Below are 22070 nucleotides of genomic sequence, written 5' to 3'. Positions count from 1 at the left end.
GAACCCCTAGCCTAGCTATCAGATCATCAATAAAAATAATCCATAAATGGGAAAATTACCGAAGAGGAACATAGAAGAATAAAAAAAAAGCATACGAAATCAATGTGAACGGAAGCGGAACAGAAACGCATCACATTATATTTAACGTACAGAACGAGATAAAAACATTAGAAAACTACTACATTTGAAAACATCATAACAACGTTTACTTTAACTTGTGAAAACATCCGAAAAACGTATCGGGAATCATCTACATTAGAAAACATCAGAATACATATACATATAAAAACACCCGAACAACGTACTTTGATTCTTACGCTTTGTACATCCAAAAACATCCCTAAAACGTTTGGTTCTAACGTCGGGAAACATCTACATTAGAAAACACCAGAAAACATTTACATATAAAAACATCCGGACAAAGTTTAGTTCTGAGGAGAAGTTCAAAGTAGTTCTGAGGAGAACTTCAGAGTGATTCTGAGGAAAATTTCAGAGTAGTTCTGAGGATGACTTCAGAGTATTTCTGTGGAGAGTTTTAGAGTAAGTCTGAGGAGAACTTCAGAGTAGTTTTGAGGAGACCTTTAGAGTAGTTCTGTGGAGAACTTCAGAGTAGTTCTTAGAAGACCTTCAGAGTAGTTCTGAAGAGAATGTCCGAGAACTCTAGAGAAGTTCCATTTTCTTGAGGAAAATTTCGGGAATTTATAAAACTCCCCGGGAGCACCTGGAACATGTCTGGCTAGCGTGGTTCTGAGTTCTTAATTTGGCCACCTATGTTCTTATTTTTGAATTCTCATGTAGTTTGATGCGTTACATGTGTATGTAGGTTCAAGTTTCACTTCTCCGGGGGTATTCGGAACATGTCCGGAGCTGGCCAACGTGGTACTGAGTACTTAATATGGCCACCAATCATCTTATTTTTGAATCTGATGTAGTTTCATGTGTCGCATGAGGGTTTTGGTTCTAGAGGAATCTGACCACTTCCCCAGAGGCATGCTTGACATGCACAGTTGTACACACCAACTGCTCATTTGTTAATAACTTTTCACTCAGTTGTTGAAATTTGTTTTTCTTTAAAGTAATTGATAGATTAGGATCATAGTTTACTGAAGATATGCAAATAGAAGGTAAATCTTAACATTTGAATCAACACAATGAATTTTTACACATAAAGTTCGAGATGTGCAGCGCGAATTTCTCGCTTCATTTTTACAACGCAAAAACAAATACAGCTTATAAAAAATACAACTTTCGTTTCATAGTATTTCTCAGATTCCCGCGCAACTGCACCGCGTTTTTCGACAATGTTGAAAAAAAACGCGCTTTAAATAGTACAATGCCGCTTTTGTGGCAACGCGCTCATAGTGGGTTGTCTGAATTTGAAAAATTTGCGCTTGCCGCTATCATTGTGTTCAGCCCTTGACATCTTACAAGCTATGTTAACTTTATACTAAACAGTTTTGTTATGGTTTATGGTATGTAATAAACATAAAAGAAACACTACTTTCTACTGTTACAAAAAACGAAAACTTTGGTAACAAACTTGCTATTCTTTGGTACATGCAATGTAAATATTTACCTTATTTGACAAAACCCAGGTAATAATGACAGCAGTAGGTCTCTTTTCTTCATTCAAATTGTTTTCAATAATCAAACGTCATAATTACCTGGGTTTTGCCAAATAAGGTAAATACACAGACAAACAGACATAACACTCACAAGTTGTTCATCGAACAAGCATTTAACGGTCTATTTAAAAGTTTCTCAGTTGGTAGTACTGCCACATGTGGCGCGCATAGTCAAGTCCCTAGCGTTTGAGGTTTACACACTACCGCCATCTGTTCAGCGTACTACCCACCACAGTGTACTCAACAGATGGCGGTAATGTTTTAGCGACGATGTTTTACAATGAGAATATTCAATGTGTTATGTCTGTTTGTCTGTGGTAAATATTTACATTGCTTGTACCAAAGAATTGCATTTTTTCAGTGTACCACATGACAACACTAGAGTCGGTGTATAATGAGTCACGCCAAGAGTGAAGCCAAGTCTACCTATTGAACTGTCAAAGCGGCTACCTATCGTGCAAAGTAAATAAACATTACGGTGCTATGAAAGGTTCACGAAAGGTATTGCTATAAAATATAAAATACAATCGAAGAATAAGCATAAACACGCAGTGAGCGTTAAATTGTCATGGGATACGCTCGGTAATGATTAGTAATGAGAATTTCTACTATTTTTTGTTAAGATAATTTGACAAAATCACTGATATAATGATTTACTACAGCCGCAGTATTTTGTCTCTCGCTAGAAGTCAGTTGAAGTTGTTGTAGAAGTCCTCTGTTGCCAAGTGAAAAGAATTGTAATCTTTCGAAAACCGTGATGTGAGTTCAACTATTTTTCTCTTGGCGTGACTCATTATACACCGACTCTAGACAACACTACTACTGGATTGGTTTTGGTGCTATCTCTTTCACTCTACTCAAAACTGAAATTCATAAAACAAATGACCAAATGATACACTATATGCACACTGTCAAAGATCATTGCACACAAAATCAACTTTGTTCAAATCAAAACAAAAATATCAGCCTATCTGGTGGCTGATGACACAAGCTTCTATGAAAATTCTATTACAGCGAACCACATTATTTTAATTGATTTCTTCGCCAGTTAGACGTCTGTCTAATAAATAAATACCATACTGGAACGGTAACCCAAATGATAGAACTATTCAACAAATGGTTTGGATGATATCCTGAATACGTCGTTAAGCAATATAACCTTACAAATATTATTAGGGGTAAACCTTGGTGTTGGTCTTGATCGTTGTTTTTTTCTGACTGCACCAGTTGGATTTTTACACCCTTTTTGAATGACTCCGCACCACTCAAGATGAACGCACTGACCATTCTCAATAAATTTGCTTACCTATAGTAGATAAGTGCAATTTAACTGCATTCCTAGCTCACGTTCATAATCCTGTTTCCTGATAATGGTTTTTTTCTGCTATAGATAATGCATCGCATGAAAATAATTGCACACACGAATCCACTTTCGCCAATCTAATGGTTGATAAGACCTCGATAATTAATTGCACAAACGTCTGATAGCAGGGTAGTGTAATTTTACTGTTATCTTTGTCGCGTGAGCTTGATTGAAAAATGAATCGATTTCTTCTCGTTGGTTAGAAGGAATTGATCAAACATGATAAATAAATATTTATTTGAATTATACACGTGTGTGGTCCACGTGCTTTTCAGCTGCGTTCGTTTAAACCCGCCCGTCTATCGCCTTATGTTTGGGCGGGATTAACTGGCAAATTGACACTTGAAACGTCATTTCGAAAGCGCCACCTGACTGGTGGAGAATCGAACTATTTTTCTCATTCGATCGTCTCCATCATTGTGCGGAAGAATCGGACGAGTGGTGTGTGAAATTCATTTATTTTTGAGCCAGTGGAATCCCATATAGAATAAAATCATCCAAAATGCAGGGAATGAGCTTGGCCAGCATTAAGAAAAACCCAGCGGTAAGTTTAAAACCGGTAGATTGGCGGATTGTAGGTCGAAATTGCGATCTGCTTCATGTGGGGGATGTTACGTCACTATGGAGAATTTTCTGCGCTTTTTGTATTGTGACTCGGTCAAATTACTAATGATACCGTGTGATTGCAGCTGATCCCGCTGTACGTGTGCGTTGGTTTGGGCGCTGCCGCTGCTGTGTTCTACACAGCCCGTCTTGCACTCAGTAGCCCCGAAGTCACTTGGAACCGCAAGAGCAACCCGGAACCATGGGAGGAATACAGAAATAAGCAGCACAAGGTAAGGTGACATTCCCGACGAATTAATTTCGTCTCTGATTATAGATGGGGAGGAGGGGAAGCTTATATAAAAATAGAAGGCGCTTGAACCGGAGCTGGTGTTTACTGTCGCCAGATCTTTGCGGATAAACGATAGAATTTGGACATCTCTTTGTTTATCTTATCTATTAAAAGACGCAATTACAGAGTAATTTTAGAAGAGACTTGTTCTTCATTGACCTGGTGAAAAGTATTAACTTCAGGCTAACGTTACACTAAATAAATTCAAATACTAGTCATTTAATCGGCTATTCTCTTTTTCCTATTTGCAGTTCTACTCCCCGGTCAGAGATTATTCCAAGTCTGCGAGCCAAGCCCCCAAGTACACGGAATAAGCTATCCCTGTCGCAAGCTCTTGCTTCGAATCAATTGTAGCACCTTGTAACAACAACACAGGTAGAGAAGAAAAAAAAACGCGATTTGGTGTGAATGATTAATAATCTGAAGAAGTCGGAATGTAAGTTTAATAAAAAGGTAAATGGTTAAAATCAAGGAACCAAATCGAATCGTTGCTGACGCTTGATAGGAGAACTAGAATTCTTCGAATGTCCACTTGAGAATTTAGCCAGTCTATTTCTTCGGTTTCTCAACCGGAATTACTTCACCGTCCTTGATAATTGGAGCTTGACAGCGGAGCTTGGAGTAGTCGTAATTGCCAGCCCACAGCTGCAAGTTTGAATTTTTAAAACCACAATAGGTACAAACGATCTTACAATGTATTTACCCGATAGCGTTTATCGCGATGATTTTGCCATGGTTCCGGATTGTTCTTGTGGTCCAGTACCACATCCGGGTTGAAGAAAAGGGTTCGGGTGGCACTGAATGTCAGCCAGCAAAGGTCCGCAACGCAGAGGGCATACAGTGGCCACAGCTGAAAAAGGGTGACAAGTGTAGGATTGGCTGATCGTGTGTTGTGGAAATCCAGGCAGTCTTACCAGTGGATATTTACGTGCTTCGCGGAATCCCCAGCCTCGCATTATTAGGCAAAAATTAAATGTTTTAAATTTCGGAGGAGACGCTTCTACGTAAATGACAAGAATGAGTTTTTATCCTTAGTTGGTTGCTTTGATTTGAGATCTATGCTTGACAAACAATCAACACGCTCCACAACCATGTCCACTAGCTCGATATCGAGTTATAGAACCGTAGTAAAAATGAATTGCATGGCTTCTGCAATGGTGATTTCCTATGAGATTGTTGATCTTTAACTCGAAGGTCCCTTCTAGTGCTGCAAAATATCGACCACACACGACATATTGACAAAACAGTTTTCGTCACTGACTCGAGCTAGAGATCATCTTCAAGGCAAATCACGTCAATAGTTATTATTAATGCAGCCAGTGACAAACATGTGCAGTATTTGTTATCACCTAAATTTGCTACCAAATTAAATAAATTATTAAGTAAAATGCAGTCGTCAAAGTGAATTATCATTCACGCATCTGATTTTGAAGTAGTATACCCTAATAAAAAATAACCATAAACGAACGATAACCCAAATCATTGAACTATTCCATAAATGGTTTGGATGATACCCAGAACACGTCGTTAAGCAAATTAACCATACAATTTTTATTAGGGTAATCATGTTTATGAGTAAGTATTTGATTTCTATTTATGAAATAGCGGATCAAAAATCATATTTCTGTCAGCGAACCAGTTAGAGCAGGGGCAGCCAGTGGGTAACTCACTCTGCCACCTTGAGTTTAACACCCCAAAAACACAGTTCGACACACTCCAAACACACCATCAGAATTTTCTATTAATTCTGGCACCACTTCTATGACTGTTTACATTCGATTGTTATGTTTTTTTTTTGTAAATTCATTTATTTACCAAGGCTCAAGTGCAGCAGCTTTACGGAGCCGAAATTAATTTTACTTTTTACAATGTTTCTTAAAAATAGAGTTAGTACACGAGGTGTTTGAATACTCGGGGCTTACTCGAGGTTACGTGCTACAATATATTAACATGTAGAGAAGGGATCAAGGAAAAGGTACACAAAGATGCGATTGATATAAATATCTCCACCGCCTTTTACTGACTGTTTTTCGACGATTGACCATGGGAGATGCAGTGAGATGGCGGGAAAGTGCTCTTGATCTCTCTCGAGATGACTGATGGTTGTTTATAACTGCAACGAAACATAGAAAGAGGGACTTGGGAAGGGACAACAATGAGAGAACAGAAACTAAAATACACGAACAGACAAAACACTACCACACTCTCAAACATAGGCGTAGCCAGAGGGGGCAAGGGGCAACTGCCCCCCTAAACCCAGCAACACAAAGGCTTTCGGTGAAATGGCATTCGGCCAAATTTTCCATAGAATTTTTTTTCGCCCCTCCCTAGCTCGAAACCTGGCTACGCCCTTGCTCTCGACTTACCTTACCAATCAGGCTAAGGCCTTGTTGTCCTCTGCTGTTCGAAGAAGTCGTCTCCACTCTACTCGATCCATGGCCACAGTTCGCCAGCCTCGTAGTCTGCGAAGGGTCTGCAGGTCACCTTCTACTTGGTCGATCCACCTTGCCCGCGGTGCGCCTCTTCTTCTTGTTCCTGTTGGGTCGCTTTCTAGAACCATTTTCACTGGGTCGTCGTGCGGCATTCTTACGACGTGCCCAGCCCACCGTAGTCGCCCAATTTTTGCAATGTGGACGATGGATGGTTCTCCCAGCAGCTGGTGCAATTAGTGGTTCATTCGCCTCCTCCACGTTCCGTCATCCATCTGCACTCCACCGTAGATGGTACGCAACACCTTCCGTTCGAAAACACCAAGGTCGCGTTGGTCCTCTACGAGCATAGTCCAGGTCTCGTGGCCGTAAAGGACCACCGGTCTAATCAGCGTCTTGTAGACAGTCAACTTCGTGCGGCGGGGAATTTTATTCGACCGGAGCGTCCTCCGGAGTCCAAAGTAGGCACGATTCCCTGCCATAATGCGTCTTTGAATTTCTCTGCTGGTATCATTTTCGGCGGTCACCAGTGAGCCCAAATACACGAACTCATCGATCACCTCGATTTCGTCACCGTCAATCTGAACTCGGGGTGGGAGGCTAACATGTCATTGTCTTCCCTAGAACATCTTCCTTTCATGTATTTTGTCTTTGATGCGTTGATGGCAAGTCCAATCCGTCTAGCTTCATCCTTCAGTCTGATGTACGTTTCCGCTATCATCTCAAAGTTCCGTGCCATAATGTCAATGTCATCGGCGAAGCCAAGGAGCTGGATGGACTTCCTGAATATCGTGCCACTCGTGTCTATCCCAGCTCTTCTGATCACACCTTCTAACGCGATGTTGAACAGCAGACACGAAAGTCCATCACCCTGCCGTAACCCCCTTTGAGATTCAAAGGGACTCGAGAGTGTCCCCGATACTCGAACAACGCACATCACTCGATCCATCGTCGCCTTGACCAATCGCGTCAGTTTATCCGGAAGTCCGTACTCGTGCATAATCTGCCATAGCTGATCTCGATCGATTGTGTCGTATGCGGATTTGAAATCGATGAACAAATGATGCGTGGGCACGTTGTATTCGCGGCATTTCTGCAGAACCTGCCGAATCGCGAAAATTTGGTCCGTGGTAGCGCGGGCACCCATGAATCCCGCCTGGTATTGCCCCACGAGCTCTCTTGCATAGAATTTGGGAGAGTACCTTGTAGGCGGCGCTCAGCAGTGTGATCGCGCGGTAGTTGCAGCAATCCAACTTGTCGCCCTTTTTGTAGATTGGGCATACGACGCCTTCCATCCACTCGTCCGGTAATATCTCCTCCTCCCAAATCTTGGCAATTACCCAGTGCAGCGCTCTAGCCAGTGCTTCACCACCGTATTTTAATGGCTCACTTGGTAGTTGATCTACACCAGTTGCTTTGTTGTTCTTCAGCCGACCGATCTTCTCCTCAACTTCTTGAAGATCAGGGGCCAGTAGCCTGTCGTCTTCTGCGCGTGCTCCAAGGTCTGTTGCCGTGCCACCTTCGTTTTCTGCTGCTTCACCGTTGAGGTGCTCGTCATTCGATGGCTTCCACCTCTCAATCACCTCACACTCGTTCGTGAGAAGGTTACCGTCCAAGTCCTTGCACATATCGGCTTGCGGCACGTAGCCTTTGCGCGAACTATTTAGCTTCTCGTAGAACTTCCGTGTGTCGTTTACGCGGTACAGATTTTCCATCGCCTCGCGATCTCGGTCTTCCTGCTGACGCTTCTTCCTTCGGAAAACCGAGTTTTGTCTGTTCCGCGCTTATCTGTATCGCTCCACATTCAATCTCGTGCGGTGTTGAAACATTCTCGCCCGTGCTGCATTCTTCTCCTCTACTAACAGTTTGCATTCGCCGTCAAACCAGTCATTTCTTCGGTCCGGGATTTCAGTACCTAGTGTCGCTGCAACAGTACTACCTATGGCTGAACGGATGTCCCTCCAGCCATCTTCAAGAGAAGCTGCGCCAAGCTGCTCTTCCGTGGGTAGTGCAACTTCCAGCTGCTGCGCGTAGTCCTGGGCAACTCCGGCGTCCCGTAGTTGCTCAATGTTGGGTCGCGGCGTTCGACTTCGACGGGTGTTATGAACCGTCTAGAGTTTTGAGCGCATGCATACTGCAACTAGGTATTGGTCCGAATCTATATGTTCGCACTGCGGTACGTGCGGACGTTGATAATGTCGGCGAAGAATTTCCCGTCGATTAGAACGTGATCGATTTGGTTTTCTGTGTGTTGGTCAGGTGATCTCCAGGTGGCTTTGTGGATATCCTTGCGGGGGAAAAAGGTACTTCGAACTACCATACCCCGGGAGGCTGCAAAGTTCACGCATCGTTGGCCGTTGTCGTTCGATACGGCATGCAGGCTGTTTGGCCCGATTGCCGGTCTATACTTTGCCTCCCGTCATACCTGAGCGTTCATGTCGCCGATGACGATTTTGACGTCCCGTTGCGAACAGCCGTCGTACACCTGCTCCAGTTGCGCATAGAACGCTTCTTTCTCGTCGTCGGGTCTCCCTTCGTGTGGGCAGTGCACGTTGATGATGCTATAGTTGAAGAAACGGCCCTTAATCCTCAACTTGCACATCCTCGCATTGATCGGTTGCCAACCAATCACGCGTTGGCGCATCTTACCCAGCACTACAAAGCCGGCTCCCAGCTCGTTGGTGGTGCCACAGCTCTGGTAGAAAGTAGCCGCTCGATGCCCGCTTTTCCATACCTTTTGTCCCGTCCAGCAAAGTTCCTGCAGTGCTACGACTTCGAAGTTGCGTGGTTGAAGTTCGTCATAGATTAATCTATCGCAACCCGGGAAGCCGAGCGATTTGCAGTTCCATGTTCCGAGTTTCCAATCGTAGTCCTTATTTCGTCGCGTAGGTCTGTGCCGATTGTTCCGATCCGTATTTCTTTCTTCGGTATTTGCAACTTTGTTTTTTTTTTCAGGGCGGCTTGTTGGGCCTGCCCTTGCTCTCGAACGTTAGTAATTTTTGTAGTAGGCCTAGATGTAGTAGGCCTTGCCTGACTGTCATAAGTTAGAGATTGATTCTTTATCCGACCACCAACCAAGATAGACGTAATAAATAGTAGCTCTTAACAACAGCTTGTTTTACTTTTTGGCCTTGGTTACGGATATAACAATTTTAAACGTCAAAGTTGATGATCAACGAAAGCATTGGCCATTTAGAAGCTAGTTGCTTCAAAAGAGTATTCAACATTGGAATCATCAATACACTGGAGTCGCTTTTTACGCGGGGGATACGTGCCGCGTAAAAAAAAAACGCCAAGATAGTCACGTTCGGGATTTTGAAGACATGTCCACAAACGTGTCATACGATTTTCGGAAAGCCTATCATAGTAGTATCATCGACGTGCTGTCTAGCATAGACTGGGGAAGTGTCCTGGACCCTGATAACGTTGAAACCGCTGCGCAAACTTTTTCACATGTCTTGGCGTATGTCATTGACAGACACGCTCCAAAGAGAGTTCACCGAAAAGGGTCATACCTTCCATGGCAGACGAGCCAATTGCGAAAGTTGAAATCGACCAAGCGTGTGGCACTAAGGACATTCACCAAGTATCGTACGCTGTTGCTGAAACATCATTACGTTAGGCTCAATCATGAGTTCAAGCGAGTTAGCCATCGATGCTATTCGCGATATCAACGTGGGATTCAGAGTAAACTCAAGTCATACCCGAAGTCCTTCTGGAATTACGTTAACGAGCAGCGCAAAGAATCTGGCCTACTATCGTCAATGATGTTCAACGGAGAAGTTGCTTCCACCTCTCAGGAGATCTGTCGCTTGTTTTCAGACAAGTTTGCCAGCGTATTCTCTGATGAGATATTAACCGACGACCACGTTACCCTAGCAGCTAGCAATGTACCACTCTGCGGTCAAGCGTTGGGTGCAATTGACATCGACGTCGAGATGATTTCCACTGCCGCACAACAACTGAAGTCGTCCTTCAACTCAGGACCCGATGGTGTCCCATCAGTATTTCTGAAGAAACATATCGCCAGCTTGCTGACACCGTTGCAGCAACTATTCTGCATGTTCATCTCGAGTGGTATATTTCCATCTTGTTGGAAATTTGCACATATAGGGGAAATGACGGCTTCGGCATGACAGATTATTTTCGACAACACAAATTGAAACACTATTTTCACTGGATTTTCTTACGAAAACACTTCGCTGAATGCATGCAAACGATTCTTTATGCTTTCAGCTTCACTTTGACAATATTTTTACCACTGAGAAAAAGCAATCTAGCAAGGTTTTCTTGAAATGCAACACACGCACTACAAATTGTAGCTGATTTCGAGTTGCCGATAATAGAACAGCAGATTTACATGCAGTTCAAATGGAACGGCTGCCGAAGAAAAACTGGTTGCCGACAATACTCGCTCTCACTAGAGAAGATTGGAGCTTTGTAAAAGCGTTTCAAAACAGTTTTTGACAATTCTTTCGACTGAAATTGTTAGAGCAGCTGGCAGCAAAAGATTGTAAACAAACCAATACTGCATATGTGTGCGTTCCTTAGAGAAAATGACTATAGAAAGAAGGTCGCTGCTTAGGTTGCCGAGAATACGTAAATTCCCCTATTTCCTGTTCACAAAAAGGGAAACAAACGGGACGTGGATTATTACCGTGGAATCACATCGTTGAGCTCAGGTTCGAAGTTATTCGAGCTAGTCATCATGAAGTCCCTGCTCTCTCATTGTAAGCAGTATCTAAGTAGTGATCAACACGGCTTCGTTTCCGGTCGTTCTACTACCACTAATCTACTTTGTCTGACATCGTATGTCACGGAAAGCATGACAGAACGGGCTCAAACAGACGTTATTTACACAGACTTGTCGGCTGCATTCGATAAACAGAACCATGCAATTGCGATTGCTAAGTTAGATAGACTCGGGGTAAATGGCAACCTCCTGCGATGATTTCACTCTTATCTCAGTGATCGCCAGCAGATGGTAACCGTTCACTGATAAAATTCGACACATTTTTAATGGCGAATTTCCATGTAAAATTCCACATGATTTTCATATGTCCACACATAAGGGGCTGTTCATAAAGTACATAGACAGTTTAGGGGGGGGGGGGGGGTGTTGAAAATTATCCACGGCCCATACAACTTTTAAATTTTTTGTATGGCAATTGTCTACGCAGGGGGAGGAGGGGGGTCAAGAATCCAAAAAAAAAAACTGTCTACGTAGTTTATGAACAGCACCTAAACAGAATCCACTCAGAAGTACACATGAAATTTATGAGTCAAATGAATAGTATGTGTGGTTACACATGAATTGTATGTGTACACATAAGAACTATGTGTCCGACACATATATATCATTTGTTTATCACATTGCAAAAATTCATGTGTGGGACACATAAAAATAATCATTGAATTTTTATTAGTGTTCGTGAATGTCAGTCTGCAACTTACCCAGCCCGTTGATTTTCCTGTTGTACTTTAACGACGTGAATCTGGTCCTCGAAGCGTTTGCTAACTGGTGCAACTAGAACCGAACGGAGGTCAACCCCGCGAAGTGTTCAGTTATCACCTTCTTTCGCAAGAAGGAACCGAACATGTTCAATTATGTACTTCAGGAAACAACTATCAACCGTGTCAACCACGTAAAAGACCTGGGAGTTATTCTGGATTCCCAGTTAACGTATAAGCAACACATCTCGTTCATTGTCGACAAGGCGTCAGGATTGCAAAGAATTTTTTCGATATATATTGTCTCAAATCGCTATACTGTTCCCTGGTGCGGTCCACTCTGGAATATTGCTCTGCAGTATGGAACCCAAGCTATAACAATGGTGCTGAAAGAGTTGAGTCCGTTCAGCGTCGATTTCTTCGATTTGATCTGAGGAAGCTGCCTTGGAGAAACCGTTTTCGTCTATCCAGTTATGAATGTCGATGTCAACTGATTGATCTGGAGCTTCTACGTACTCGGAGAGACACTTCGCGGGCCCTGCTCATCGTCGATAGTTTACAGGGTAGAATTGCTTGTTCTACAATCCTGGAGAAGATCAACGTGAACGTCCAACCCCGAGCGCTGCGAAATAACGCTATGTTAAGATTGCCTCACACAGCAAAAAAATAATGTTGATATCACGTCAAAGTGGATGCACTACAATCATGTCGAAAATATGGTGTAATATTACTTGCTAAAAAGGACAAAATTATCATTAATACAATGCATGAACTGACATTACGCTGCTTTTACTGCATTTGTTTATTTATGTGGTCATAAAAATTACATGAAATTTTCGACATGATTGTAGGGGAAATGACGGCTTCGGCATGACATACTATTTTCGGCAACCCAAATTAAAACGCTAATTTCGCTGGATTTACTCACGAAAACACTTCGCTGAATGCATTCAAACGATTCTTTAGGCTTTCAGCTTCAATTTGATTACATTTTTCCCACTTAGAAAAAGTAATCTAGCAGGGTTTTCTTGAAATGAAACACACGCACTACAAAATGCTGCTGATTTCGAGCTGCCGATGAAAGCACAGCCGTTCAACACGCAGCTCAAATAGAAAGGTTGCCGAATAAAAAGATGTTGCCCACAATAGTCGCTCTCACTAGAGAAGATTGGAGCTTTGTAAAAGCGTTTCAAAACGGTTTTTGACAATTCTTTCGAATGAAATTGTTAGAGCAGCTGGCAGCAAAAGATTGTAAACAAACCAATACTGCATATGTGTGCGTTCCTTAGAGAAAAAGACTATAGAAAGATGATCGCTGCTTAGGTTGCCGAGAATACGTAAATTCCCCTAGTGCATCCACTTTGATGTGATATCAAAATTATTTTTTTGCTGTGCAGCATCGCACTAACTGTAGCATGAACGGTGCTATAGACGGTCTTCAACGTGTGTTCAATCGAGTTTCTTCAGTGTTCGATTTCAACCTGACACGAGAGATGCTACGCCGGCGCTTTTCCCGTATTTTCTCTGACGCAGTAAACCGTTGAATGACCATGTATTTTATTATTATTATTATTATTATTATTTATTAACGACACTTTACCATCATCGTGGCATTCGTGGCAAATGTTCCGTTTGATAGCATGTATGACGTCTTGAGATGGTATTGGGATGTCGAGTTCAGCTTCATTTCTTCCTTGTTTAGCAAGGCTGTCTGCTTCTTCGTTTCCGGTAATGCCGGAGTGCCCTGGAATACAACTGAATGTGACGTTTCGGCCTTCTACGGATTTTTTTTCGACAGATTGGATCCATGGATGTTTAGATCGACCACTCCGTAGGGCATCGAGACAACTAGCGGAATCCGTCAGTACGATTGTGTTTTGCTGTTCACGCAACTTTGATGCAGCAGCGTTAAGGACAAATGCTTCTGCAGAGAAGACGCTGCAAATACCTGGTAAACAGTAACTGAATTGATCGCTACTTATAACCACTCCAGCACCAGTGGAGTTTCCATCTTTAGAGCCATCAGTGAAAACTTGTGTGTGTGTGAGTGGTAGCGATCAGCGATGAACTCTAAGAACTTTGGTATTACGATTTCCTTGTTTGTTCCCGCTCTGATAGTGCTTCTCAGATGATTGTCGATTTGTGGAGTTGGTGTGTGCCAATGTCGATCAGTGTCCCTTAGAATGCTGCTTACCTTCGGAAGGGAGAATCCTGCAGATTCTAGCAGGAGTTCTTTAGCTCGTTTTACAACCGGATAGTCGATCGTACTTGGGTTTTTTTCAACGAGTCATACTGCTAATTGCGAAAGACGTTGTATGAGTGCTAGTCGGAAGGGAAGACATCCGGCCTCAGCCATGATGGAGATGATTGGGCTGGTTGTAAACGCACCAGATGCTTGGCGCACTACATCATTATATGTGGGTCCAAAGATTCGTACCGTATCTTCAAAGTTAATGCTAAAGGGTGTCCACGATGAAATTGCCACACTATGAAATTGCTCTAACTTTTTAACCGTTGGGTAGAATTTAATGAAAATTTGGGTGGATTTAGTTCATAGTGCATTATTTACATCCTGCAAGTTTTAAAGTCCTGTGATCAAAACTCGCGGAAATGGAGTCGAAAGAACAGCTCGTGCGTGATAAAATCTTGCGCATTCATCACGAGAACAAGGATCTCTCGCATCGTTCCATCGCTAAAACGTTGGGAATCGCGAATTCCACGGTGTCGCGAGTGATTAAGCGGTTCGAGGAACGGTTGACCACCGATCGGAAGCCCAGAAGTGAAGGAAAAAGTATTCCGTACAACACCAAAAATCACAACCGCGTAGTTGGGGCCTTCAACCGAAATCCGAACGCCTCCGTTAGGGATGTGGCTAAGAAGCTGCACCTAAGCCGAAGTTTTGTCCAGAAGGCCAAAACTAAGGCTGGGCTTCGAACGTTCAAGGTACAAAAGGCCCCTAATCGCGACGAGAAGCAGAACAAGTCCGCCAAAACCCGTGCCAGGAAGTTGTACCTCAACATGCTGACGAAAGTTGAATGCTGCATCATGGACGACGAAACATATGTGAAGGCCGACTTCAAACAGATCCCCGGCAACCTGTTTTTCACGGCCAAGGATAAGTTCAGCGTTCCGGAGCATGTCCTCACTCAGAAGATGTCCAAATTTGCGAAGAAATTCCTGGTTTGGCAAGCCATCTGCACGTGCGGGAAGCGGAGTGCACCTTTCGTGACCCAGGACACGATGAACGGACAGGTGTACATAAAAGAGTGCCTCCAGAAGCGGCTGCTTCCTCTCCTGAAGGCCCACAACGTCCCAACAATCTTCTGGCCGGATTTGGCCTCATGCCACTACTCCAAGGACGTGCTGAAGTGGTATGCGGACAATAAGGTCAATTTCGTGCCGAAAATGTTCAACCCTCCCAACACTCCGGAGCTCCGCCCCATCGAGAAGTACTGGGCGATTATGAAGCAGCACCTTCTTAAACGACCTAAGGTAGTGAAGACAGTCGAGGAACTGAAGAAAGTATGGGTTTACATGCAAAAAACGGTTGATTCACAGATTGTGCAGAATCTTATGGCCGGGGTTAAGGCCAAGGTGCGGGCATTTGCGTATGGACTGTAAATAAAATACGAGTAAAATGGTAAAATGAAGTTTAACAGTTATTTCTCAATCCCTGAAAATTTGATGGCAATCGGATGAAAACTCGAATTTTGCGAATCAATTTTGTGTGTGGCAATTTCATCGTGGACACCCTTTAGTGAGTCCTAAGCCAAATAACAGTTTGGACACAACCAACGCTGAACCAACCTTTAGCAGGGTGGTTCGACTGCTTCTCTTCAACCGGTGCCCTAGGATTCGCAGGATATGAATCCTTCTGCTGCAACTTCTTTTGACAGAGTTTAGATGTTGGATGAAGTTGAACTTTGCGTCCACCAGGACTCCAAGAATTTTCGTTTTTCTCACCCGTGGAATTGGGGTGTTATTTATATTGATGGTACGACCTCGTTTTCGATGCTGTAGGTGACAGGCGTGTAATAGCTTGGATTTGGTTGGGGCGATAGAAAAAACCAACGCTGAAAACCCAATCGGTAGCGGCGTTGACACCTTTCCTCAGAGATTTACGAATTATTCCGTGATTTTTTTTCCCTTCACTATAAGAATGACATCGTCGGCATACAGCAGAATATCGACATCAAGTGGCATTTTATTGAAAATGGGTTGCATGGCCACCAGAAACAAGGTCACGGACAGTATGGACCTTGCGGAACCCCATTTTCCGCTTTTCTGAGGCTTGAAGTGGTTCCGTTAGCAGCCACTTGGAAGTACCTATCATAAAGGAAGCTAGATATAATGTTCATCATTCGTCCAGATATTTTCCAATCTGCTAGGGTGCGAAGAATACCGGATCTCCATGTCGTGTCGTAGGCTTTCGATATGTCTAGAGAAACTATTTCCACATGTTCATCGTTACCGAGGCTGATGAGAGATTCTAGCTTGGCTAGATGAGTGTCGACACCTTTTCCAGCACGGAATGCGTGTTGGCGTGGATCCAATTTTTTCGTAGCTTCCAGTTCAGTGATCAGGCGGCGGTTCACCATTTTTTCAAACAGTTTACCGAAACAGGTTAGAAGAGTTATCGGTCTGTAGCCATCTGTTTTGCTACGATCCGCATCAGGCTTTGGTATGGGTATTACTGTACCTAGCTTCCACTGCTTCGGAAACGTGCCATTGTCCCAAACCCTATTGAGGAGCTCTAACAGGGCAGTTTTGGCAGAGAATGGTATCCGTTGCAGCAGAAGGTAGCTTATGTTGTCAGCACCAGTTGAGAAGCCTCCTCTACGATCAAAAGCCCACATCAGTTCTTCCATCGAAAAATCTACGTTGTAGGGTTTGTGTAGGTTTGGACGCTGGGTTTTGACGAAACTACGAGCGTCTGCTTTATGCTTCTTCTGAAATTTTTCAGGGTAGTTGGCATCAGATGATTTCCTTTGGTATTTTTGGCTACTTTTTGGCCGTTGTTGGTCATGCCCGTTGGAAGATTCAGTGTGATTCTGTTGTTTTTTCTTTTACCATTAAGTCTATTAATGTTGTTCCAAATTTGGCTAGTTGAGCTGTTTGGATTTATGCTTTCAACAAAGCTCTCCCAACTTTTTTGTTTTGCTTCGCTGATGGTTTTACGGCATGTTGATCGAGCTTCCTGAAATTGCTTCAATGCAGTAATTTTTCGTGGATCATCATGGCTCAGCCGACGAAGAGCACGAAGTCGTTTACGCCTTTCCTTTAGTGCTGCTTTGACCTCTGTATTCCACCATACTACAGCCTTCGGTCCGTTCTTCCCAGTAGTTTTTGGGATGCTAGCTTCTACCGCCGAAATGATCCTGCTTGAGAATTCCTCCACCGTCAGAGGTTGTCCCGGACGCAGAGTTCTGCTAGTGAGATTTTCATACAGGTCCCAGTCAGCTTTATCGTAGATCCACCTTGCTCGATGCTTCGGTTCATCTGAGACACTGTAGATGTCAATTAAAATTGGGAGATGGTCACTATCGGAGCAATCCGGTAGGATCCTCCAGTTGAATTTGGCAGCTATCGATGTGGAACAAACGGAGACGTCGAGAGCTTGAGAGGTCCCGGTGGTGGGATATATCCGAGTATGAGAACCATCGTTGAGCACCAGCATGTCGTGTTGTACCACTAGATCTAAAATTTGTTCAGCTCTTCGCCTCTGAAGCTGATGGGCATAACCTACTGCCCCAAGCTGTGTGGTGTGCGTTTAGATCACCCAATAGCAGTACAGGTTTCGGGAGTTCGTCCAGTAATTCACGAAATAATCTTGCAGAGTTTTTGTCTTTAGGTGGCAGATAGAAAGATACGACTGTTATATTAGTCGGAGCGTATAGTTGAACGGCAATTGCCTGGATGTTGGTTTGTATTGGAATCTGACGAAAAGGAGTTCCGCTCTAGATAGCCAAACCAGCGCCTTGTCTGCCATGGGCTGAGCATTGACTCAATAGAAGCTGGTACCTATTTCCCAAGACTCCAGTGGATAGTCTGTGATGATCAGCGTTCGTTTCTTGCAGACCGATAACGACAGGTTCATGTTTCGTGGTCAGGATCTGCAGCTCACTTTGGTGTGAACGAAGGCCACATATGTTCCACTGCATTGCAAAGGAGGGTGGAATATTGTGTCCTTTGTTGTTGGAAACCACAGTGTCGTCAGAAGACTGGGAAGACAACCGTGCGTTCTCTTTTTGAGGTAAAGATTGCGGTGATGGGAGTGGTGCAGCCGGCGACTTTGGTCGAACTGGACTGCTTGATGACTTGCGTTGTTTTTCTTTCTGGGCGTTGCTGCTGTTGTAGTTCAACTCGACTGGTTTCCGGGAGGATTGAAGAGATGCAAGCCACTCGTGGCTTACTCCATTCCTGTCTCCCCGAACATCCACTCCCAGTGTTGGGAGGGGGGACGTTACTACACGATCACCCTCCTCTCGTCGAGGGTGTCCGTTGGACGGACTGAAAGAGCTTGAACAGGCTTCGTCGTTTTCGGTAAAGATGTCTCCGTTTTGCTTAGGTGGCTCGGCATTTTCACTGGGACCTGGATTGGTGGAGAAGGAATTGGGATTTGACTGCTTTTTAGGTGAGCCATATGTAATGGTACTTGCCCGGAGATGCGAGCAGTCCACATCGACTGCCGCCAGAGGCTCATCGGAAGAATCCGGAACATCCCTGGTCAGGGTCGACATGGAAGGCCTCGCGCTTGGCGAATCGAGAGTTCTAGTTGCAGTTGTCCTGCTGGATGATGGTTCACTGTTAATTTTGCGGAAATTGTCGTAGGCGACGGAGTTGGAGACTGTTGAGGATGGCAGAGACTGCAGCTTCAAATCGACGGCGACGGCAGCTGGAAGTTTGGGTATCAACGGGTTGGAGGAAGTCGTCCCGGGCCCCCTCTCTTGCCAGCTTCGCTTCCTTTTTTGGAAGTGAAGGGGGTACTACACTTTCCCCGCCTTTGAACCGCATTTCTCGTTGATTGTTGGAATCGAGCGTTGATTTCAAACGTTTTCCTGAGTTATATTCCATGTCGATATTGCCGGGGTCTATACGTGTGCTGATTGATGGGTGTTGTTCGTCCGTTCTCATGTTCATTTTTGTCGCCGGGTCAATCATGAGGAGGGTCAATATTGATTTTTTGGTAGGTGCTTGGTCCATCATTCGTCCATACTAATCGTACTGCTCAGTGTGTCAGGCTGGGTTGATGGACGCTTACCCCGATTGTTGCTTGTGTCGGTTGGAGATATCTCAATAGGGCGTTTTCCGCTTCTGCTCCGAGTTCGTATTCCTTGGTCACTATCATTACTCCGGTTATCTTTCCAGCTAGCTGGTGGCGGGATGGAGGCTTTCTCTTTCCTAGACAGACGTGAATCGGTTTTTTGTGATGACGCAGCTAACTGAATTGGTGTGGAAGATGGGTTCTGTGTTGATGATTTGGGTTGGATGGTTGTGCGTGGTGGTTGTGGGGCTGGGGAATGGCTATGGGTGCGAGATCTTAACACAGAAGTTAATGAAGCAACCTGCTTTGCTAAATCGTTCACTTGCTTCTGTAGGTTGGCTATCAGTTGGTCCTTGGCAGCTAGTTCTTGCTTCAGTTGGTCTTGGACACTACGAGAAAATGATTCCTTTTTATTTTCTTCACCGTATATGCGTCTTGCTTCAGCAAACGAAATACACTGATTGACTTTTATGTGGACAATTTTGTTCTCTTCCTTGTATTTTGGGCAGTCACGTGACGTGACTGAATGCCCGTTTCTGCAATGGAAACAGTGAGGTGGATTATCACACTGCTCACCGTCGGCCAAGTGAAGAGGTTGAGAGCATTGCATGCAGACGCTGGTTTGTTTGCGAAATTTGCGAGGATGACCGTAAGCGCCGCAGTTAAAGCAGATCATAGGTGATGGATAATATGGGCGTACTGCGATTCGCACCATACTGAAGTACACATATAACCCATGGAATGAAATAACCAGTAGAGGAGTATTCTGCAGTTTGCCGTTAACTCGCTTGTTAATACGTCGAACTGCGTGTACACCTTGCGACCTCAAATTTTCCTCAATTTTTTTCTCATGGGTGTTGGTGCAGTCCGGATCATACACGGTTCCCTGTATTGTGTTGAGCGTAGGATGAAGGAGAATTTCAATTTTTGACCGAGAAGATATCGTGATCCACGTCCTTCACGGGTAGCTTTCACGGTTTTGGCTTCCTTTACACCGATTGCCACTTCAACTGATGCTCCTACGATGAATGGATCAGGGAGACGAGAATCCTGATTCTGCTCAGGATCGTTAATTTTCCTCTGCAACACTAGAACCATAGTTTGGCCCATCTCATCTTCACCCCGCATCCATTCAGGTATTCTTCCATCGCCTGGGTCTGGAGGGACCCCGGGTGGGGTGGAAGAGCTGCCGGTCATTTGACCGATTTTCTTTTCAGTTCACACTGCCGCTCGGGACACACTGCTCAGTTCGTTCCTCAATGGGCACTATCACAACGATATGTGTATTGGTGACGTTATTTTTGCAGCCACCGCGTGATATTCGCACTAAATGTTTATCACTTTACAACACTTTCGTTTGGAATCTCACGAAAAATTCACTTTAGCTGAGAAAGCACCATCGAATACAATCACGTTACCACTGACCGTGGTATTACTAGTCAGTGCTACTAAGCAAAAAGATCAATTCCAATTTGAGCAACTCGCGCGTGTTGATATACAACCGTAACCCGATCACTCGAATGAGTGATGTATTTTATTGTATTATGTATTTTAGTAAGCTGGACTATGTATTTTAATGTTATTCACTTAAACATCATTGGAGCTACACTCAGCCTGTTGATGTCAACTAATAAATAGAAATAGATTGTTCTGTAATTTGTTATGACCCTTAAAATGCTTCCAAGTCTCCGAGCCTGACAATTATGACTGCACGACTATTTAATAAATATGATATTTTTTTTTCAAATCTGTTATTTTGAAAAATTATCAAAAGCTTACATTTTAACTATTTTTTTTCTCCAAATCTTGCATCACAAAGATTGTCATTAATCCCAAATTTTGAAGAAAAGTTCTAGTTCCAGACTCTACACAAATTTCAAAGCCCGGAATCTTGGGAATTTACTTAAATCAATTTGTTTAGTTTCACGTTGAGCTAGTTCCAACGTCAGTAGGTTTTACATATTTTTGTGTGTTTAACTTTGTACATCAGCGCGAGTGCTGAAAGGTTTATATTTATGTTAGTATAGACAACGGAGAGAAGACACATTTTCTTTATCCGATATCCCTATCAACTTGCTCTAATTCTCATTTGTATTTAATTTATTTTTTTAAATTTAATCTCTTATTCTTCATAATTCTGTCTTATAACCTATTCATCCAGATAGCATTTGGCCAAGTGACCTTAATCTCTGTTACTCAATAAATTCTAGGGCTTTGAAATCAAGATGTATCGAGCATAAAAAGTGGTAGAATTTGATTTTGCAAAGCATCTCGAAAGATCAATAAATTGTTTTGAATACGTTAAGTGACTCATAGAGTTGAATTTTTCCTTTAGCTTCCCTAATAAAATTGTTATGGTTATTTTGCTTAACGACGTGTTCCGGGTATCATCCAAACCATTTATGGAATAGTTCTATTATTTGGGTTATCGTTCGTTTATGGTTATTTTTTATTAGGGTTTAGAAAATACTTTCTGTAATTTTGCTTTTATTTTTCCCACAAATATCCTCAGAAAATTAACAGTTCGTTAGCCGCGTTTTAAAAAATGCGTATAATTTCATTTTTTGTTGAATATTAACAACCGGGAAATTTTTAAGATTTGAACCGGGAAATCCGGGAATTTCAAAATGAAAAGTCAGTGGTCACCCTGAAATTAAGTTTTGTCAAAGTTTGCATAGAAAATACAACTTTCGCTAACACTGTGGCGCGGCGGTTCACAGGTCTAGCCGGGATGATAAACACTCAAAAAATTTGTCACATAAATTTCACTGGAAAAAACACGTAACCTTCAGATATTATAAATTAACTGAAAAGTACATGACGTTAATAAAATACATTACAAATCATATTAAAAGCAATGTGATAAGCTTTGAAACTTAGATTTGTATTTGTATTTGCATTTAAAATAATTCATCTGACAATTTAGTCTTAATGAATAAAATTAGAGCTAATTTAACACAGACTAATCCGATTTGCAAAACGTTCGGTTGGTTTATTGAACTCGAAAAACTCTTCGATAGCCGTAAACGCACGAATACACGCT

At 43.1% G+C, this 22070-nt stretch overlaps 2 protein-coding genes across 2 annotated transcripts; one reads left to right on the top strand and one right to left on the bottom strand.

Moving 5' to 3' along the window:
* The first annotated feature begins 3376 nt into the window (after positions 1-3376).
* On the top strand, positions 3377-4263 carry ND-MLRQ (NADH dehydrogenase (ubiquinone) MLRQ subunit). Its single transcript, XM_065239672.1, has 3 exons — positions 3377-3532; positions 3678-3824; positions 4135-4263. The coding sequence occupies exons 1-3, from the start codon at positions 3491-3493 to the stop codon at positions 4195-4197; spliced, it is 252 nt and encodes an 83-aa protein (XP_065095744.1). The 5' UTR covers positions 3377-3490; the 3' UTR covers positions 4198-4263.
* A 95-nt stretch (positions 4264-4358) lies between these two features.
* Positions 4359-4920, bottom strand: LOC135717539 (cytochrome c oxidase subunit NDUFA4-like). The gene is made up of 3 exons (XM_065239671.1): positions 4798-4920; positions 4587-4733; positions 4359-4528 (listed from the first exon to the last, which is right to left on the bottom strand). Exons 1-3 carry the CDS (start codon positions 4837-4839, stop codon positions 4433-4435), a joined length of 285 nt encoding a protein of 94 aa, XP_065095743.1. The 5' UTR covers positions 4840-4920; the 3' UTR covers positions 4359-4432.
* Between the last annotated feature and the right edge of the window lie 17150 nt (positions 4921-22070).

This window comes from Ochlerotatus camptorhynchus, unplaced genomic scaffold, assembly GCF_037179485.1.
Source record: "Ochlerotatus camptorhynchus isolate MF236.1 unplaced genomic scaffold, CSIRO-AGI_Acam_v1.1 ptg000062l, whole genome shotgun sequence".
NCBI classification, from domain to species: Eukaryota; Metazoa; Arthropoda; class Insecta; order Diptera; family Culicidae; genus Ochlerotatus; species Ochlerotatus camptorhynchus.
Note: the sequence above shows the minus strand (reverse complement) of the source record. Positions and strands in the feature narration are given on the sequence as shown.